Source organism: Oreochromis aureus, linkage group 3 (assembly GCF_013358895.1).
Source record: "Oreochromis aureus strain Israel breed Guangdong linkage group 3, ZZ_aureus, whole genome shotgun sequence".
Classification (NCBI taxonomy): Eukaryota; Metazoa; Chordata; class Actinopteri; order Cichliformes; family Cichlidae; genus Oreochromis; species Oreochromis aureus.
This window is the reverse complement of record NC_052944.1, coordinates 11,027,586-11,048,864: the sequence shown is the minus strand read 5'-3', so window position 1 is coordinate 11,048,864 and position 21,279 is coordinate 11,027,586. Positions and strand designations below refer to the sequence as shown.

General features: G+C 39.2%; 3 protein-coding genes across 3 annotated transcripts; all 3 read left to right on the top strand.

Annotated features, from left to right (window-relative positions):
• The first annotated feature begins 2,783 nt into the window (after positions 1-2,783).
• LOC120433329 lies at positions 2,784-6,486 on the top strand. The gene is made up of 7 exons (XM_039599438.1): positions 2,784-2,869; positions 3,016-3,160; positions 3,312-3,417; positions 5,219-5,932; positions 6,056-6,172; positions 6,256-6,287; positions 6,373-6,486. Exons 1-7 carry the CDS (start codon positions 2,784-2,786, stop codon positions 6,484-6,486), a joined length of 1,314 nt encoding a protein of 437 aa, XP_039455372.1.
• A 6,601-nt stretch (positions 6,487-13,087) lies between these two features.
• On the top strand, positions 13,088-14,965 carry LOC116316439. Its single transcript, XM_039609551.1, has 5 exons — positions 13,088-13,180; positions 13,268-13,975; positions 14,085-14,207; positions 14,295-14,329; positions 14,510-14,965. Exons 1-5 carry the CDS (start codon positions 13,126-13,128, stop codon positions 14,624-14,626), a joined length of 1,038 nt encoding a protein of 345 aa, XP_039465485.1. The 5' UTR covers positions 13,088-13,125; the 3' UTR covers positions 14,627-14,965.
• Positions 14,966-19,582: 4,617 nt separating this feature from the next.
• On the top strand, positions 19,583-21,030 carry LOC116316465 (immunoglobulin kappa light chain-like). Its single transcript, XM_031735020.2, has 5 exons — positions 19,583-19,637; positions 19,774-20,481; positions 20,570-20,686; positions 20,771-20,811; positions 20,911-21,030. Exons 1-5 carry the CDS (start codon positions 19,583-19,585, stop codon positions 21,028-21,030), a joined length of 1,041 nt encoding a protein of 346 aa, XP_031590880.2.
• Positions 21,031-21,279: the final 249 nt, after the last annotated feature.

Genomic DNA, 21,279 nt, shown 5'->3' with positions numbered 1-21,279 from the left:
AAATTCCTGTAAATGTAATTCCAGTAGTTAATTTGTTTTGGAATTTGGGTTTGATGTATTTTTGAAGTTCTGTCATTTTTAGTTGTCTGTTTGCATTTATTGTTGTTTTGAGGTTTTCCTTTAATTTGAAGTTTTGATTCTTTATTTTGGTGGATTCAGTATTGGGTTACTTGTTTTCAATCCCTATTTTATTGTTGTATGCATGTGATGTGATTAGTTTTTTGATGGCAGTATTTACTGTGTTCAAATTGTGAGGCTTAGGTTTTGTGTAATAATGTATAATATTACAGTGAGTAGTAGTCTCTCAAGAGTTCCTGTTGCATCCTGCATGTTATTTCTGACCGGTTTAACATTCCCAGTTAGTATTTATAGCCCCGTTTTCGCTTCGTTCTTTGTCTCTGTGGCTGTATATCTCCACCTTCTGCTCCCTCTGGTTTCTGAGGATCTCAATTATCATTTTTAGATTGCTGTTTTTTCTATTTTGTAATTCTGTTTGCAACCTAATAAAAAATTATCTTTCCGTCTGCCTTCAGTCCTACACTTGCATCATTAATTCCTCAAACTCTGACACGTTTGGCATCAATCACGTGGAGGGCAAATACACTGTATTGTTAAAGTACTTGAAACGTGGAAACATAATACTGTACTCAAACTGTGGCCTGATTCCAGTCCCACATAGCATCTCTGGGATATGGTGGAATGGGAGATTCACATTGGGGATGTGCAGATGCCAAATCTGGAAAAGAGTAGCTATATAGGAGAAAATGGAAGAGCACAGTTATGTCAACATACAAACTATGACATACACTGTTAAAAAAAACATCTTAAAAAAACAGTAATATTCCGGCAGCTGGGGGGCCAAAATACTACCGTAAAATAACAGAAAATAACTTCCTCATAAAAATACGGTTATTTCCAGTAATGACAATACAGTTTGTTGCGCTAATTTTACATGGGATCTTGTCTTTTTCAAGTGATTTTAAACATTAAATTAGGAACATGTTAATGTGATTGAACAATGAAATTACCTATAAATAAGGTCAATGAATGTGGCAATATGAATCATAATACGTAAATGTACAGAAATATACAGTTAACAGTTGGTTTAAATAATAATGGAGTGCATGCCCTGGGACAGACTGACAGAGGCGAGGCTGCCATATCGCACCATCGGCCCCTCTGGCCAACACCAGTAGGCGAAGAGTCTTGACCAAGGACACAACGACCGAGAGTGTCCGAGCCGGGGCTCGAACTGGCAACCTTCTGATCACAAGGCGAACTGCCAACTCGTGAGCCACGATCGCCATAAATAGCAATAATAATAATAATGATAGTTATGTGATGTAACACAAGCTTATAGGAATCATGTTATATACTTTTCCATAGCATTACATTTGAATTCAACAGTTCAATCTTTCAAATAACGGACAGATATTTGTGAAATCATGATACATTTGTGAATGTATTTTTACAATCTAAATATGCATATGTACAAAAAAGTATATTTAAAAAACAAGTAAATTGTGTTTTACTATATTTACAGTGATGTCATGTTATTTTACATTTGACATGTAAAATCACAGTCTACTTGTGTAAATTTAATGATATTCTAGAAACACTGTACAAAACTGTAAAATATACAGTAAGATACTTTGACATTACTATTTTTTGGAACAGTGTACTGTAGAGGTGAATCACCACATGGGAATGAAAATAGAAGAATAAGTAAGAGATGGTTTGGTGTCACCTGATCCGTTCATGACTCTAAACTTGACCAAAAAGGAAAGTTTGTAGCCTAATCTTAAAAGTAGAGGTCGCTCAAATCCAAACTAGGACCTGTATTAGGTATTAGTAATGCCATTTAGAGTTAGAACCTGGTTAGACAAAATATTTATGAGATTTTTATAACAACAATAACTTTGGTCTTTTCTGAATTTAAAGGTGGAAAAAACTGTACCAACTGTCCATCTTAAGAACTGTGTGTCGAGTCCCGGTCAGTTACACCATGATGCAGACAACCTCCACTACACTGCTTTAAGCATTAATCTACCCAACAGATCAACGAGACACAGGAACAACCAAGATGAATGTGTTTACTCCAGTGTCAAGCAGCAGGTTATATTTTTTTCCAATCCAGCGAGAAAAAAACTTCACACATTCATTAGATGTTGACATCCAAATTGTGTACACAATAATGTTTACTGCATTTTTCATTCTATAACAGTGTGTAATATGATCTGGGTTTTTGTTTCTTTTTTAAAGCCTGTAGTTATGTTGTAGTATATAGTCACCTGCTGAACTCATTAAAAGAAAATGATGTGTGGTTGTGGTCTTCTGCTTGAGTTTTGAATGGGAATAAAGAAAACCAGTGGAATTTACAGTGACTGTGACAGGTCAAATTCACTGCATTTTAAGAAAATCTCAGCAAAAAGAAAAAATGCTGGAAAAAGACATAAAATGTGGATTTCTGCATTATGAAGCTTTCTTCTTCCAGCAGAGGTAACTGATGTTGTATGATAAACTCTAACAGCAATAGATATATAAAAGCAAAACGTCTCTGTAATTTCTCCCAACTTTGGGATTTGCAGTTGAGCTCCAGTTCAAATAACAAATCTAAATACGAGCTTTAGGAATTTTGCTTTTCATTTGAAAAAGAAAGCACAGTAATTTGCTACAACTCGCTACAACGAGTCTTCAATCTCAGCCTGTGACTGGGGAGAGTGCCCGGCCTCTGGAAGACATCCTGCATCGAACCAGTCCCCAAAAAGAACCGGTCCAATGAGATGGGCTGGTCCTTTTCAGTCAGTGGCACTGACATCACATCTTATGACAACTCTAGCGGCTCCTCCTCAACCTCCTCCAACCACAGGTACAACATGCCGAGGACCCACTACAGTTCGCCTACAAGGCGGATGTCGGAGTGGAGGATGCCATCCTGTACCTCCTACATAGAGCCCACTCACACCTGGATAGGGGAAAAGGCACGGTCAGGATCCTGTTTCTTGACTTTTCCAGTGCCTTTAATACCATCCGGCCCTGTCTGCTTCAGGAAAAACTGAACAGGATGCAGATGGACCCCTGCCTGGTGGCTTGGATCTCCAACTACCTCAGTGACAGACCACAGTACGTCAGGCTGAAGGACGTCACGTCTGACACTGTGGTCAGCAGCACAGGAGCACCACAGGGAACTGTGCTGTCCCCTCTTCTCTTCACCCTGTACGCCTCTGACTTCTGCTATAACTCTGAATTATGCCATATTCAGAAGTTTTGCGGATGACACAGCCAACATGGGGTGAATCTGGGATGATCAGGCAGAGGAGTACAGGAGTCTGGTGAGGAACTTTGTCACATGGAGTCATGTAAGCGCTAAGGCTGGCGAATCTAAATCTTCACTGTTCACCTACAAGAAGAAGGGGAGTGAGTGGGTCAGCACTCAGGGCACAGAGACTAAGTCGGCCTTCCATTTATTTCCGTGGAAAAAGACAAAACCCAGCTTTACAAACATGGTTTCAAAAAAATATTAATGTGATAAAAAGAACGTTCTCAATTAAATTCTACAACTATTCAAGAAACCGAACAATGTCTCTCATATACTAAAATTCTACCCCCCAACAGTCCTGCGGTAGCATTGTCCAGCCACGCTCAGGCTAATGTTCCTTATATAAAAACAAACCAGGAGAGAAAGTCCTCTTCCGCAATAGAGGCCATGCTCGGCAAGAAGCCAAGAAGATTTTCCTATGGCGGCCCTGTCCCTCCTTGACGGCCGTGTCGCCACACAGTCCCGCCACACTCCACACTTGGTCTCTCGATTCCTCCAGCCTCCCTCGTTGTGCCGCCCTGGAACAAATAAACACTGGACAGCAACGTTGTCGGCACCGCCGCGGTGACGACAAAGCTGCACCTGACATAGGACAGTGGGGAAAGCGTTACTCACAAATACAAGCAGAGGTATGCCCACACCTCAACAGGCGCCTACTATTGTGGCGGTCAGAGGGCCCGGTGGCGCCAGTGTCCGGCAGCCTTGCCTCTGTCAGTGCGCCCCAGGGCAGCTGTGGCTACAATGTAGCTTGCCATCACCAGTGTGTGAATGTGTGTGTGAATGGGTAGATGACTGAATGTAGTGTAAAGCACTTTGGGGTCCATAGGGCGTAAGTAAAGCGCCATACAAATACAGGCCATTTACCATATTGTCTGCCTAGACACAGTGGATTAAAAGAATACTGTACAACAATACTAAAAAATGCAATATGAATATCAAAATAAAACTATACAAATAAAATCAACACTCTATAAAACAATTCACAGAATAATCCAAAACAACATAAAACATAAAAACACAAATTTCCACTGTGTGACAGTCACACAAACCACCTGCAACTCAACACCTCAAAGACCAAGGAACTGTTTGTGGGAGGTCCAGACCAGGGCACCTCCCACTGGTAGGAGACCAGGACACGCTTGAGAGATTATGTCTCTTGGCTGGTCTAAGAACACATTGGTATTTCCCGGGACAGGCTGGAGGAGGTGGCCGGGGAGAGGCAGGTCTGGGCTTCTCTGCTTAGGCTGCTGTCCCTGTGACCCAGTCCCGAATAAGTAGAAGAAAATGGATGGATAGAAAATTACAGTAAAATAACAAGGGAATAAAAACGGATATCCAAAACTCAACCTGACACAAACAAGAGTCACAACTTCAAAAGACAGAAAATCCTAAACAAAAAATTCAAGAATTCCCAAAATGTATGAAAACCATTAGAAAAGCTACTGATATACTTTGTGTGGTTGTGTATTTTTTTCATGTTTTTTAAATATATTAAATATTTCAAAGTGATAAACTATGGGTCTCACACTGCCCCATACAAACATATTGTCTACAGGATTTTTAGTGAGTTGACATCAAATATATCTCACCTCTGATCTAAATCATGATGTACAGATGTCAATGATCATGTGATCTAGTTTTCCATATACTGTGCAACTTCTGATTGGCCAGTGAAATCTGATCTTCACTCTTAAAAGTGAAGAAAGAGTCGCCATTCTTTTATTCAGTACGGCTGTTTGGAACAATGGCATCTGCACACATTGTCTTGTATCTGATATGTTTGTTCTTGGGTGTAATTGGTAAGTTTGTGTTTAACTACAATCTAATTCTTTTAAGGTCTTTTTTCTCGGCTGCCATGTTCCACAATGTGTATTTGCTTTGTCTTTCATTTCACCACAGCTCAGAGGAACAACATGCATTTATCCTCCTCTGTTCCTGAAGAAGCACGTTTTATATCAGCTAAATCTGGAGACAGAGTGACTTTACATTGTTACCATGAACAGAATGTTGCTGCACGGTTTAACTGGTATAAACAATCTTTTAGAGGGAAACCAAAACTAATTTCTACTTTATATAAGTCAGAAACCAATTTTGTAGAATTTCATGATCCATTCAACAATAGTGCACGCTTCAGACTAGATAATGGAAAAGGAAAAAAACACTTGATTATCTCAGACTTAAGTGTTTCAGACTCAGCAACTTACTACTGTACATGTTCCCATTTCTACACATTGACATTCTTAGAGACCATTATTGTCAGTGTCAATGATTTAGATTTAAACATACGAGCTTTAGTTCATCAGTCAGCATCTGAGACCATCCAGCCAGGAGGCTCTGTAAGTCTGCACTGTATGGTGCACACTATGCTGAGCTGTGATGGAGAACACAGTGTTTACTGGTTCAAAGACTCTGAAGACTCTCAACCAGGACTCATTTACACCCATGGAGTCAGGAATGATCAGTGTGAGAGGAAAGCCAACAAAAGAACACACACCTGTGTCTATAACTTGACAATAGAGACCCTGAATGTGTCTCACGCTGGGATCTACTACTGTGCTGTCGCCCTATGTGGACACATACTTTTTGGAAACGGGACCAAGCTGGACTTTGGGGGTAAGTCATTTTTCTACCAGAGGTGACTCACATGGTATTATAAATAGGAGCAGATCATATTTGATGAACTCAGGAAGAAAAGCTAAAAAGCTCTGTCATTTGTTGGATTTACAGTTTTGCGAGATTCTCCTGGCCTGATGTATTTCTTAAGCGCAGCTTTAACACTCACCACCATCATCAGCGTGTTATCAACTTTTTTAGTTTATAAGATGAAAAAGAGGAACAACTGCCAATCCAGAGGTTAGAATTTCTTTTCATATTTTACTGTTGTGGTTTAAAAATTGTGACATTTAAATTTAAATCATTTCCTTTTTTCTCAGCAGACTCAAACGCAAATGATTCTGTAAATTTAGAGGTGAGTTTTAAAGTGTGGAAGTTCATGTGATTTTAGGAAATGACATTTCTTGTTGAATTGTAATCTTGAGTCTTTTGGTATCCAGAACACCCAAGAGGACAACCTTCATTATGCTGCTTTGAGAAAAATTAGGACGAAAGTAGTTAGGAGAGAGACGAGCAACACCCAGGATGAATGTGTGTACTCCGGTATAAAGTAAACAAACAGTAGAAATGATGATTTTTAGTATTACCTTTCTGCTGTAGTGATGATTTTGGCATCTTCTCTTTGGTCTGAAAGAAAAATGATATAACTGCTAACAGCATTTGATCACTTGCATATTTTTGAAATTCCTGTAAATATAATTCCAGTAGATAATTTGTTTTCAATTTTGGGTTTGATGTGTTCTTGTAGTTCTGTCATTTTTAGTTGTCTGTTTGAATTTGTTGTGTTAAGGTTTTTCTATCATTTGAAGGTTTGATTCCTAATTTTTCTGGGTTCAGTATTGGATATTTGTTTTGATTCCCTATTTTATTGTTGTATGCTTGTGTGGTGATTCGTTTTTTGTGGCAGTATTTACTGTATTCAAATAATGAGGCTTAGTTTTTGTGTAATAATGTACAATATTACGGTGAATAGTATTCTCCAAAGTGTTCCTGTTGACAATGACTTTCACCTGCATGTTATTTCTCACTTGTTCAACATTCCAATCCAATCCAATTTTATTTATAGAGAAATTTAAAACAACATGGTTGACCAAAGTGCTTTCCAGCAAAAAACAGAGATAAAAGTTAAAAACCATACATTAAACACACAAAGAAATAAATATCAATAACAATAAAATAAAAACATGAATGAAAAAAGAAGATAAAAATAAATCAGTATATATTCAACATTAAAACATGAGTAAAACAGACAATAAAGCTTACAATAAATAAAATTAACAAAATATAAAGATTAAAAGTGACCAAAAACTTACTACAAGCTGACTGCAAGCTCACTCTGGTAGTACTCTTAAAAAGCCTTGGAAAAAAGGTGTGTTTGTAAAAGTGATTTGAAGATTTCAAGTGTTGGGGCCAGCCTAATATGAAGGGGCAGCTTATTCCATAATTTGGGGGCCACAACAGCAAAAGCTTGGTCCCTCTGGTGTTTCAGTTTCGGCATGGGGACAGCAAGGAGTGGCTGGTCAGTTCATCTAAGAGACCTTTGTGGAGTGTATCGGTGTAGAAGGTCTGACTGGTAAGTAGGAGCCAGGCCATTTAAAACTTTAAAAGCAAACAATAAAATTTTAAAATCAATTCTAAAATGGACAGGCAACCAGTGTAAAGACGCAAGAACAGGGGTAATTTGCTCATGTTTGCGTGTCTCTGTCAGCAGGCAAGCAGCAGCATTCTGGACCATTTGCAAGCGTGATACTGAGGCTTGATATAATATAAACCAAAATAAAATGCATTACAATAATCAAGGTGTGTGGTCACAAATGCATGTAAAACTCTCTCTAAGTCACAAAAGGAAATAAAAGGTTTGACTTTAGAGAGCTGCCTCAGCTGAAAGAGCTATTTCTCACCACTGTATTTATCTGTTTGTCCATTTTAAGAGATATGTCAATTTTTATTCCAAGGTTGGTGACAATTGGTTTGACACAGGATGTGAGAGGACCCAAGTCAGAGAGTGGGACACCAGGGCCACTTGGCCCAAATATAATGATCTCAGTCTTCTTTTCATTCAAATTTAAAAAAGTTCAGAGCAAGCATGCTCTGATATCCTTAAGACATTCTAAAATAGGCCTGAGGGGGTTAGGGTCATTGTTTTTCAGGGGTAGATAAATCTGATAGTCGTCTGCATAACAATGAAATAAGACTCTATGTTTTTTAATAATATGGCCAAGGGGAAGTAAATAAATGCTAAAAAGAAGGGGCCCGAGGATGGATCCTTGAGGTACACCACATGGGAGGGGCGATGAATTAAATTTCCCAAGTGAGACAGAGAAACTTCTGTCAGACAGGTATGACTTGAATCACTCCAAGGCAGTGCCTTTAATTCCAACATGATGTTCTAGGCGAGAAATTAAAATGTTGTTATCTACTGTATCAAAAGCTGCTGTGAGATCCAAAAGCACAAGTAAGACAGAATTCCCAGAGTCAGCAGTTAGTAAGACATCATTAAAAACTCTCAAAAGTGCAGACACTGTGCTGTGAAGTGCTTTAAAACCTGATTGAAATACGCCAAAAATGTTTTGACTGTTTAAAAAAGCCTGTAGCTTTGAAGACACTCCTTTTCCAAAATTTTAGAAACAAACAGAAGCTTTGAAATAGGTCTGAACTTACACAACGAAGAGGCATCCAGGCCAGGCGTCCAGCAGAGGCTGGACCACTGCCTCTTTAAAAGTTACAGGTTCATTCCCAGTTAGAATTTATAGCCCTGTCTTTCCTTTGTTCTTTGTCTGTGTGGCTGTATATCTCCACCCTTTTCTCCCTCTGGTTTCTGAGGATCTCTAAAATGATTTTTGGATTTCTGTTTTTTTCTATTTTGTAATTCTGTTTGCAACCTAATAAAAGATTAGCTTTCTGTCTGCCTTCAGTCCTACACTTGCATCATTAATTCTACGACCTGTGACAAGTTTGGCATCAATCACGTGAAGGATAAACACACTGTATTTGTAAAGTACTTGAAACATGGAAACATAATACTGTACTCAAATGGCCTCCACAGTGACCAGATTCCAGTTCAATTTGCCTGCCCGTATAGGCTGGGTGACCGTCAACAAGCTGGGCTGGAGATGGGGGGTCAGGCAGAGGGCACAACGGACTGTGGGGGACTGGCTTGATCTGGGAGACGTGGAACGTTGAGTGAAATTGCCAGGACACAGGAAGTTTGAACCAAACCGCCGCTGGGCTGATAATGGTGCCGATCTCATGAGGGCCAATAAAGCGGGGGGCCAACTTAAGGGAAGGCACCCGCAGAGGAATGTCCCTGGCGGACAAACATACCTTCTACCCTGGTCGATACTTGCGGGCTGGGACACGACAGCAGCTGGTGCTGCTCCCTGGTCCCGAGAAGGGCTTGCCACACATTGTGCCACGTGTGTTGGCAAGGTCAAAAGTAAGTAAGTAAGTAAAATTTATTTATATAGGACTTTTTTCACAGATAAAAATCAAAAAGTGGTTCACAATAAAACTAGAAATATAAACATTAATATAAAGCAATGAGAAAATTAATTAAAAGCTCATTTGTATAGAAATGTCTTCAGCTGCTTTTTAAAGGTCAATGGAGTCTAGACAGTGTGAAAACAACAGAAGAGAGTTCCACGGCCTTGTTGCCAGTGCCTGAAAAGCCCGATGAAAAAGAAGGCGCATGGCTAGAGTTACCTTGAGGCTCTGATCTCTGGGATAGCACTGCCTCCATATCTTATGCGTCAACCTCTAACTGATGAATTGCAGGGCTCTAGAGTGCGACCAATTTGGTCGCAAATGCGACCAAATTTTTCAGTGGTGCAACTAAAAAAAATCTTAGGTCGCACCGGTGCGACCAACTGTTCGAGTAACAAAAAAAACAAAAAACAAAAAACTCCGCAATAAGGGTGGGCAGTAGAAACGGTATACGGTAGAAACGATATAAATTTGGCCAACGGTAGAGATTTTGACTATACCGCACTACCGCGATAGCACATGTTGATGGTGTCATCGAGCTGCGCCTGTTTTGGTTGAAAGCGTTGCAGCGGCTGCAAACAACATCATCTGCAAATTATGCCGAGCGACAGTAATAGCAAAGAGACGAAGCACTTTTGGAATATGGGGAAAGCCAAAAACTGCGCTTCCTCCACTTCCGTACCATTGATTCATTAGTGCTGAATTCTCTCGCAGCTGCTCTATTCCCATGTTGTTGCAGTATATTAATGACTAACCTCGTATTGCGGATGGATTATCTCAGTTGTTCTCCTGACTGAAGTTTGGTCCGTTTATAGCATTCTACCAGAAACCCTCACGTTAACTTTTATCGAGTGGTAAAAAGTTTGCGTTCATCCTTCAGCTTCACTGTACTAATGTTATGCTAACGTAGCTGTTTTGCTAGCGATCACGTAGCACATCATTATATACCAGCTAGTCCAACTTCAGTAACCTTACAAAAGTCACTGCTGTTTAGTTTTCTGTCTTTATTTATGTTGGAAGTGATAGCAGAGCTGTACGTTTTAATTTTTTCAGAAATCTCTCAGTCAGAACATGCTATATAATGTTTAGGTGGAAACTAGCGAGCTAACTTCCTGCTAACTTCTAAATCTGTTGAATTTAATAAATTCTGTTTTCATGGATGCCTGGATGTTAAACTTAATTGTTACACCTGGTAAAGCAGCAACGGCGATCATTTTATTAAAGATGAAAGAATTTAGACAGTTTTTAACTCTCAGTGATGCCGCAGTGATCGTTTGACTTTGGGACCTTAAGTTAACGGAGTTTAGGACCCAGATTACTCTGCAAGGCTCCTGACTACGGTAGCCGTAATGCTCCAACAATCCATCAAGCGGTGCGCCTTCATAGCTTACCAAAGTCATACTAAAACATTTTTGACAGATTTCTGCTCGCCGTGTACCACATAAAATCAGTTCGAAGTCAGTAAGCACAACCAGAATTCATACATAAGGCACACTGTCGATTTTTGAGAAAATTAAAGGATTTTAAGTGTGCCTTATAGTGTGTAAAATATGTTATACAGAAGAAAAGAATATATCGCGATATATATCGCTAAAAATCACACTTCATGCACAGCTCTCTCTCTCTCCCTGTGTGTACTTCAAGAACAGTTTTCCATCTCAAAACGTGATAAATGCACTGCCCAAGTGTCCTCTCTCCCCACTGCCTTTCAGCAGCAGGCAGCAGCAAACAGATCGTCAGAAGAGGTCGAGATGATGATTAAGTTTAACATTGTCTACAATATTGCCAAAGAGTGCCAAAGCACTTTAAGCACAAGCACAAGATTGTTAGTTAATCATTTTACAAATCAATATTGTCTGTATGGACAGCAATCCCCTCCCCAAAAAAAAGTGCTCATGTAAAACTGCTGTGTTATCTGGGTGAATTAGAATGGGAGCGGAGGTGAATAGCTGTTTTAGTTTAGTAAAGGCTGTGTGGGCCTCTGAGGGCCAGGTGAATGGTACCTTAGGGGAGGTGAGACGTGTTAGAGGAACGGCAACTTGGCTTTAGTTTCTGATGAAATGCCGGTAGAAGTTGGCCATCCCGAGTAAGCGCTGGAGTCGCTTTCGGGTCTCCGGGATGCGCCATTCCTGCACTGCTTTCACCTTTGCTGGGTCTGTCTTCACCTGTCCTCTGGCTAATACACAGCCCAGAAATGAGACGGAGGAAGCATGAAACTCACATTTCTTGGCCTTCGTGTACAGCTGATTCTCTAAAACACTCGTCACATGAGGGTACCTGAGAGGGTACCTGGGAAAGATCAGGTGGCTGTGAGATCTGTGGGAAGGAGAACCCTGTGTTTACGGGAACGACTGATCTTAGTGTGGTTAGCAAGACAAAAAAAGACTCCAGCTAGCAATCGTTTTCCTGGCCCAGTCAATGTGTGGGTTGTGCTTTTGTAACCATGGGAACCCAATAATGAGCGGAGTGTCAGGGGAGGGGAATGTGAAAAAGGAAATGATTTCGTTGTGATTGCTGGACGTAATGTTACTGATGAGGTCTGGTCTGCCTCTTTCTTTCTTAATTCTTTCTTAATTCTCAGATATCAAGCTTAAAATGGAATAAAAGGCAGACAATGATATCTAAAAGCGCCTTACAGTTACCCCAAATAAAGGCCAACATATCAATTCCAAACTTAGTATATCTCATGTGTGACTTCGAAGCTGTAATACAGTTTAAGGTTGTATACCATCTTCATTGGTCCATGGACAGGTTATCACAAATCCGCACAGATGGATCCTACATGTGACTGATGTAGAGGACCTACAGTCAAACTGCTTCATATATTTTGGCTATGTCCAAAGCTACATATGTTTTAGAAATCCATTTTTGAGTCTTTTTATTAAATATTTGTACAAACAGTAAATCCATCTCCATACTCTACAAGATTTCAGTGTAAACGGGGGGTCTCATTAGTTATCTCTCTTAGTGTGGATGATGTAAACATCCTGATTTATTTTCTCTGCTGGCTGGAAGACTCTGTCCTTCTAAATAAAGCACATTTTGCCTCCAACATTTGGCCGATTTGGATTAGAGAGGTTATGTGTCATATTCATCTTGAATCTCTTATAACTGTAAAAACATAATTTTGTATTTATTTGGGTTATCTTTGTCTAATTTAACATTTGCTATAGTTCATCTACATCAAGGTTGTTGTTCAGAAATGCTCTTCAGCATGTTCAAATACAGCTACTGTTTTCTATCAGCTCCTTGACCTCTGGCAACACTAAAGATGATTGTGCTGAAAAAACCTTCCAGATAAGCAGTTTCTGAAATACTTAGATCAGCCAACCTTACAACAGTAACCATATTATTTCACCAGACAGAGAAGGAGGAAACTTCTGTCTATGTACGGAGATGAGTGTATCAGCTGCTCTCTATTGGATCCCAGCAGCTGTGCTGTCAGTTGTAAAACCAACAAGTAACAAGTGGAATAACACGCTCATATGTTATTACAAAATTGATGAGTCTTGTTTTTTTGTGTTTATGTCATTCATTGTGCACATTATGAGGGTTTTTTTCCCCACTATAGCTGACTGTGAACATGTGATCATGTTTCCTTAAAAAGACATACTGTGTCACTTCTGCTTGGCCAATCAGGCACAGTCTCTTGTAAGAAGAGTGAAGAAAGGTTTGAGATTCTTTTCATTCAGCACGATTATTTCAAGAAGATGACATCTGCGAAGTTCGTTGTCTGTCTCACATGTTTGTTCTTGGGGGAAATAGGTGAGTTTGGTTTTGAAAATTTCAATATGTTTTCATGTTTTCAAGATTCCATAACCTGCATTTGCTCTGTCTTTTATTTTACTTCAGCTCAGACAAACAACTTGGAAACCTCTTCTTCTGTTCCTCAAGAAAGACGTTTCATATCAGTTAAAACTGGGGACAGTGTGACTTTGCATTGTTACAGTAAAGGTGATGGAGCTCCACGGTTTTACTGGTATAAGCAAACTTTGGGAGAGAAACCAACACTCATTTCTACCTTCTATGTATATGAAAACAATCCCACATTTTATGATACATTTAAGAGTGATCCACGCTTCACCCTGGATACTGAAACAGGTCAAAACCACTTAATAATCTCAGATGTGCGCATTTCAGACACAGCAACTTACTACTGTATATGTTCCTATTTGTACACATCAACATTTTCAGAGAGCATTACTGTTGGTGTTAAAGATTCAGATTTGAACATCAAGGCTGTGGTTCAACAGTCAGCTTCAGAGACCATCCAGCCAGGAAGCTCCGTGACTCTGAACTGTACATTATACACTGGGACTTGTGATGGAGAACACAGTATTTACTGGTTCAAAGACTCTGAAGAATCTCATCCAGGACTCATTTACACCCATGGCGGCAGGAATGATCAGTGTGAGAGGAAAGACAACAAAAAAACACACACCTGTGTCTCTAACTTGACAATCACCAGCCTGAATTTGTCTCATGGTGGGACGTACTACTGCGTTGTCGCCTCATGTGGACACATACTGTTTGGAGGAGGAACCACGCTGGTGTTTGGGGGTAAGTAACAGTATAGAACCCAAATCAGTTGCTGATATTATGCCATCAAACTTAAAAGAAAACATAGAGTATAGAGAAGTCTGTGTTAAGGATGCCTTGGTCTTTACAGATGAGGGAAATTCTCTTGTCTTGGTGTACGTCTTGAGTGGAGCATTGACTTTCACCTCCACCCTGGTTGTTTTACTGGCTTTTCTTCTCTACAAGATGAGCAAAAGAAACCACTTCAAATCAGGTACCAGAAAAAGTATTTCATTTGACAGCTTTTATTCATTGATTTGGACTTTTAAGTGAGACCGCTGTTTTTGTATTTCACGTTCAGGCCATCAAGCAAGACTTTCTATTCCTTCTGTACAGGTATGTTTCCTCTGTGTAGCATATATTGCAATTAAAATAACAATCAATAAAATTTTACTACACAGCACTTTTAATGTTTATTTTATTTACTTTTTTTTTTCATTTCACATTTTTGCCACAATTTTTTGTGACAAAAACGTGATCACATTTTGATCTGCATCTCAAATTTATTTTTTCCAGGGTAATCATGATGCAGACAACCTCCACTACGCTGCTTTAAGCATTAACCTGCCCGCCAAATCAAAGAGACAAAGAAAATACCAGAGTGAATGTGTTTACTCCAGTGTCAAGCAGTAGGTTACATTTTTTCGACTGTAGTGAAATGTAAAAAATAAATAAATAAAAAATAAGCACAGACTGATGATGAGTAATTTGAAGATAATTTCATATATGTTGAACATAAGATCATTGCATTTGTTAGTGTTTAACAATGACCTGTTACAAAATACATTGAATTTTACATGGAAATAACCTTTCTTTATGTTATTTTTGTCTACTAGTTTCATACTTTGCTGTTCTGAGCAAATGTCACCACACGGTCAACAAATACAGAAATAAGTATATTTTGTTTGTTTTCTGATCTCCCTGCCTCATCATTTCCACGTCTGTCTTTTTTTTTTTATCAACATTGCTGAACTAATTAAAGACAAAATGATGTATAATTGTTGTCCACTATTTTAGTTTTGGGTGGATGTAAAAGCAACCAGTGTAACTGCACTAAAGTACCCATCACCTAACAATACCATAACCAATGGTAATTTAATACTTTCATTCAACCACTTTATTATAGTACAGTTTAATTGTACTTATATACTTGTACATTTAAACAAAAAAACTGGGCATGTAGATGAATATGACAGTGATTTTGTGTGTGGACAAATTTAAGGTAAGTGCAGTAGAAGAAAAATCAAACATAAAGCTAAAATATCTCAAGTGGAGAGAGCAGTGATGATGTAAAAGAGAAGCCTGCTCCAAAGTTTGTGTTTAAAAAAACAACAACAAAAAACAAACAAAGCTAAGCCTTCAGGCAATAACCAGGTGTCACGTATAATTTCCACTTAAGCCCTTTTTCCATTAGTACCTACTGAGATTGACTCAACATGACTTGTTTTCCAGTACAACCAAGTACCACCTAATGTGCACAGGAGGTCGTTATAGCTACATGCCCAAAGGTCCCACCACGTCACTTGTATGTGACACGAACGCTACAACAAAGGTGGGCGTTGTCATGATCTGCAGCTGCAGATTGTGTGAAGCAGAGAGAGGACCAAGGTGCAATAACACAAGAGAACAGCAACTAGTTTTAACCATTATTATTAGGCTGAATGTAAAAGTACAAATCAGACAACCCAACTAATAACTAATCTAAACTGGGAAACACTAAGGAACAGAGACACAAGGGGGTAAGAACAGATGACCTGACAAGGAACAACAGGGAAACCCACACAATATATACACACAAGGGTGATTAGGGAGAGTGGAGGCACAGGAGGCATTGGAGCACAGGAGGGACAAATCAGGCATAATGAGACAGGGGAAGCAAAACTGAATGCACTGAACACAGGGCGAGACACTGTCAAAATAAAACAGGAAGTAGCACGAACACAGAGACTCAAAAACACACACAAGCTTGACACCCAGATGGGGATAAAAGAACATGAAAACAGACAATGGACTGGGGAGGAGAGGAACATGAGAACAAGTAAGGGAGAAAAAATATCAAAACGTGACTAAGACACTAAGACAGAAAGGGAGAGCAAGACACACAGTGAAAGAGGGGGCAAGACACAGGACAACAACACAAACATGAAAAACAGAGACACGACTGTGGGGAAACAAATAAACACAGAGAGGGGATAAGACAAACACGCAAAAGCAGCCTAGCTAACAAAAACCCATAAACCAGAGTACAAAGAAACCTCAGAGACAAAACAAGAACTAAACTGAAGACTAAATCGTACCAAACTTGAACCTATATAATCTTCCTCAAACCTAGAATCATAAATATTAAAAAAAAAAAACCTCAAAATGCTTCGTCAAAGACCCAGCACCATGACAGATGTCAAGGTGATCAAGGCTGCTTGATCTGTGGTACCTGGTATCAGGTACTATCTCCTAATGGAAAATCCTAAAAACTGTGTGGAGCTGTGCTGAGCTGATCGGAGCAGGTACTAGGTTTAGACTTCTTTACGTTTCATGAAGACATTTCACCTCTCATCCAACAGGCTTCTTTGGTTCTAAAACCAAAAGGGGAGTGTTCAAGGTATCTAAACCCTAGTGGGGGTTGTCACATGAGCCAAGGTGTGAAAAAAGACGTGGATCATTATCACCATAGGTCTTGGGTGAAACCAGTGTGAGACTTTTCACCCTATCATGTGACCCATTGAGGTTACCGGACAAAAGATATGAGTCGGGGTTAGATACCTGGGATGGGATCTCAAGACTAAATTGTAGGTGGCAGACAGTTGGTGTCATAAACAACACCCCCTCTGTTCAATGATGGTCCTTTTCATGCATGGATACAGTGTTATTTTAATAGAAAGGAAGGTTTGTGTATAGGAAATCAATTACTGCTGTACCATGTGTGAAACAAAATAAAATGAAATGAATAAAATGAAATGGTTGTTCGCAGTCTACATAGATGGCTTCTTTCACTCCTCTTTTAAAGCATCTGTCTTCTTTGTCTAAAATGTGAATATGGGCATCATTGAAAGAGGATTCTGTTCATCTTTTAGATACAGATGTACAGCTGAGTCTTGTCCTGTTGAGATACCTTTTGTGATGACATCCAGTAATAGTGAGAAATTTTTAAGGAAGGATTCCTATTAGAGCATGGTCAAATGAAAGAGTTATTGCCTACTGCTTTTCACTTCCTATTTTGTTTCATTTACATGGAATTAAATTTTTTGATGTTTAATTGTAATTCTGAGCATAATAATAATCATGTTAGTAGTAGTAGTAGAAATACATCTTCAAAATGAGCACTATCACTACTACTAATAATAATTAAATAACAATAACAATAACAAATTCAAGTACAAGTACCAAACCTGGCGTCATAGAGCAAAATAATTAGAATAGAGACTCTGTTGATGTAAACAGGTGATACATTAAGTATAGATTTAAGATGTTTTCCAAAACTAATGACAAAAAGAGAGTTCATATCAAAAAGAATTGTCAGCTCATTACACTCTGACTCATGTGTGTGAGAATCAATACTAAGAAACTGATTCTTCATATACCAGATATTTATCTTCTAGAACTGATTCTCATATTTAAATATTGATATTTTAGTAACTTTTGTAAATTTTGTTGTAACAAGATCACAGTGGAAAGTACTAACTAACTAAGTACTGACTATAAATGCGTCACGGCTCATTCAGTTGATAATAGCTGATCATAATATGTGGCGCTATTGCAGCTTCACAAACAGCTGTGACAAATGCTGAGAGACCACAAGTAAATCATAACGCAGGATATGATGATGATTTTATGATAATGTGAACTGGAGAGGAGGAGAAAGACCGGTGCTGCCAGGGTGAGAGAGATTTTCCTCGTGGAGTCTTTTGGTGCTGCAGGGAGGCACCATCCAGGTACAGAGGGAGAAAATTTGGAGCCGTTTGCAGCATGCAGCACTGTTGCTGAATTTTGGAAAGTGACTTAGGTCCAGGCTTAGGCTTTTGTGTTGATGTTTAAACAATGGAAAATCCCTGCATCCTTAAAACTACGGAATCCTATATCTTCAAATTTACATTAATAAATATGGCGTATCTGAAGTAAGTACTGAAATAAATACATGCTACAATAAATAGCTCTAAGAGATTAGCTTGGAATAATATGTGTGTCCCTGATGTTTAAAAAAAAGCCACCTCCTCTATTTGCCAGCGGTACATACCGCGCAGGGCCTTGTCCTTCCATGATGGTTCCTCCTCTTCCTCCTCTTTCTTGGCTTTCTGCTGCCTGAGGTATTCACTGAGCACACGGTCAGTTGGGGCCATCTTCCTGATGTATTCGTGGATGTAAACTGTCTCATCCTGGACTGTGGTGCTGACACTCACCAGTCCCCAGCCTTCTTCCTTCCAGTTAGCATACAGCCTCAGGGTGCTGGACTTGGGGTCAAACCCTCCATGCATGGTCAGGAGCTTCCTGGTCTTGATGTCAGTGGCTTCCATCTCCTCCTTTGGTCAGCTTATTATCCCAGCAGGGTACCTGATTACGGGCAGGGCGTAGGTGTTTATAGCTCGGCTGTTGTTCTTATCGTTCAGCTGACTCCTCAGGACTTGCCTGACCCTCTAAAGATATTCAGTAGTGGTAGCTTGCATAGCATTCTCTTCATGGTTCCCATTTGGCTGTGGGATCCGCAGGTACTTGTAGCTGTCCTCTATGTCTGCAATGCTGCCTTCTGGTAGTTTGATCCCCTCATTTCTGACTACCATTCCTCTCTTTGTTATCATCCGACTATACTTCTCCAGTCCGAATGATATTCCGATGTCATTGCTGTATATCCTGGTGATGTGGATCAGTGAATCAATGTCTCATTCACTCTTGGCATACAGCTTGATGTCATCCATGTACAGGAGGTGGCTGACAGCTGCTCCATTTCGTAGTCTGTATCTGTAGCCAGTTTTGTTAATGATCTCACTGAGTTTTCAGGGCTATATAATTTATGCTGCACTTGAGGAGATCTAGCATGCACTGAAGATTTATATGTACAAGTAGATATTAGATTTAAGGTGTGAGTCTGACAGTATAGAAACACGCCCCTTGAGATTGGCCAAATTTAAATCAGGTATGGTTTTTGTCTTTATTATTTAAAAAATAAAGTAAAAAAATACATAATTACAATATTTACTTTCATTGTGTTCCTTTTCATTAGCACATGTATGCAGAGATGAATATTTATTGACTTTAAATCAACAAAGAAAATGGTTTATTTATTTCTTTAAATCAACATCAGATTCTTTGTTGTTGCTTACCCAGCATTCAGTTGAAATCCACAGGTATAGCATTGCTAGCAAGTGACTGACTGTAAGATATGTATATATGTCAAGAGATTACATTTTTTAAAGCTCTCACCATGCAATATTTCTGAGACACTGAGCTCAACACTATAGGTAGCAGGTGACATGTGATCAAGTTTCCTTAACAGGACATACTATGTCACTTCTGCTTGGCCAATCAGACTCACTCTTCTCTCTTAAAAGAGGAGAAAGGATCAATATTCTTTTCAATGAGCAGAACGATATGAGCGCAATGACATCTGCACAGTTCGCCTTCTATCTGGCATGTTTGTGCTTAGGAAAAATGGGTAAGTTTTTTTTGTATTTGTGTGTGTGTGTGTGTGTTTGTGTGTGTTATAAAGTGCAGTTTGAATCTTTTAAAATGAATGACGATGATTTCATGAGTCCATAATTGTGTTTACTTTGTCTTTCATTTCACTTCAGCTCTGACGAAAGACCTCAAATTCTCCTTTTCTGTTCATCAAGAAAGACGTTTCATAACAGTTAACAGAGGGGACAGCGTGACTTTGACTTGTTTCTCTGAAGGAGATGTTGCTGCGAGGTTTTACTGGTACAAGCTGACTTTGGGACAGAAACCAAAGCTTATTTCTACTCTTTACAAGTTTGACACCAACGCCACCTTCAGTGATGAATTCAAGAGTGATCCACGATTCACAGCTGATGCTGAAAAAGGAAAAATCTACTTAAAGATAACAGATCTGGACATATCAGACTCTGCTACTTACTATTGTGCAAGTAGCTATTCATTTAAGTTTGAATTTGGAGAGGGTACTATCATCAACATAAGAGGTTCAGAGTTGGATATCCCAACTTTAGTGCAGCAGTCAGCATCTGAGACCATCCAGCCAGGAGGCTCTGTGACTCTGAACTGTACAGTACACACTGGGACCTGTGATGAAGAACACAGTGTTTACTGGTTCAAAGACTCTGAAGAGTCTTTCCCAAGAATCATTTACACCCATGGAGGCAGGAATGATCAGTGTGAGAGGAAACCCAACACACAGACACACACATGTGCGTACAACCTGCCAGTGAAGAGCCTGAATATGTCTCATGCTGGGACCTACTACTGTGCCGTGGCTTCATGTGGACACATACTGTTTGGAAACAGGACCAAGCTGGACTTTAAGGGTGAGTAACTCGGATGGCTTATATTTTAATATTTCACAGGAGCTAGCTAAAAGATATATAATGTTTGCTGGTGTCTTAATGTCCACAGATGATGGGAATGCTGTGTACTTCTTCAGTGGAGCTTTGGCATTCACTGCATTTCTGAATGTTTTAATGGCTTTCTTATTGTATATGGCCCACAAAAGAAATGGCACCAAATGCACAGGTACTGCAACTGCTATTGTTCTTGTCAACATCGAGTCAACCAACATAGCATAATAGTAAGAACACTTTATCATTTTCTTTTCAGAGTCTCATTCAAGAATTTCCCCGCCTTCAACAAATGCAGAGGTAAATTTTGGTGTTGACTTTTGCACACTATCATTGTAAAACCTTGTTAGCCCGTTGTAAGTTGTATATTGTTATTTTACAATTATATTTTATCATTAGGTCAAGCAAAATGAAGAAAACCTTCATTATGCAGCTTTAAGGCACCACAAGGCTGACAGACCAAGAAGACAGAGAAACAACAGCAAGGCTGAATGTGTCTACTCAAGTATAAAGCAGTAGAAATCAGTGTGTGTTTTTATGTATTATAGTTATCTTGGTACATTTTTATACTTATTCTTTAGCATTTAAAGGCTTTGAAAAAATATACTAAGACACTGATACAATGTAAGCATTGCAGTTCTGTAACTTCATGTTTATTTTTTTCGCCAAATAAAACACTTTTTACTGTGTGTGCTGGAATTCAACCTTTGAAGCACTTGTATGAGATGGTATCTGTTGGAAGTTGTTGCTTTCCTGAGTGTTTTTTCT

Coding starts and splice junctions, on each gene's coding strand:
- LOC120433329 (XM_039599438.1), top strand. CDS start 2,784: ATGGGCTGGTCCTTTTCAGTCAGTGGCACTGACATCACATCTTATGAC. Junction 2,870..3,015: donor TCAACCTCCTCCAACCACAG/GTACAACATGCC, acceptor TGACTTTTCCAG/TGCCTTTAATACCATCCGGC. Junction 6,288..6,372: donor ATGATTCTGTAAATTTAGAG/GTGAGTTTTAAA, acceptor TTTGGTATCCAG/AACACCCAAGAGGACAACCT.
- LOC116316439 (XM_039609551.1), top strand. CDS start 13,126: ATGACATCTGCGAAGTTCGTTGTCTGTCTCACATGTTTGTTCTTGGGG. Junction 13,181..13,267: donor TTTGTTCTTGGGGGAAATAG/GTGAGTTTGGTT, acceptor ATTTTACTTCAG/CTCAGACAAACAACTTGGAA. Junction 14,330..14,509: donor TTTCTATTCCTTCTGTACAG/GTATGTTTCCTC, acceptor TATTTTTTCCAG/GGTAATCATGATGCAGACAA.
- LOC116316465 (XM_031735020.2), top strand. CDS start 19,583: ATGACATCTGCACAGTTCGCCTTCTATCTGGCATGTTTGTGCTTAGGA. Junction 20,687..20,770: donor AAATGGCACCAAATGCACAG/GTACTGCAACTG, acceptor TTTTCTTTTCAG/AGTCTCATTCAAGAATTTCC. Junction 20,812..20,910: donor CGCCTTCAACAAATGCAGAG/GTAAATTTTGGT, acceptor TTTTATCATTAG/GTCAAGCAAAATGAAGAAAA.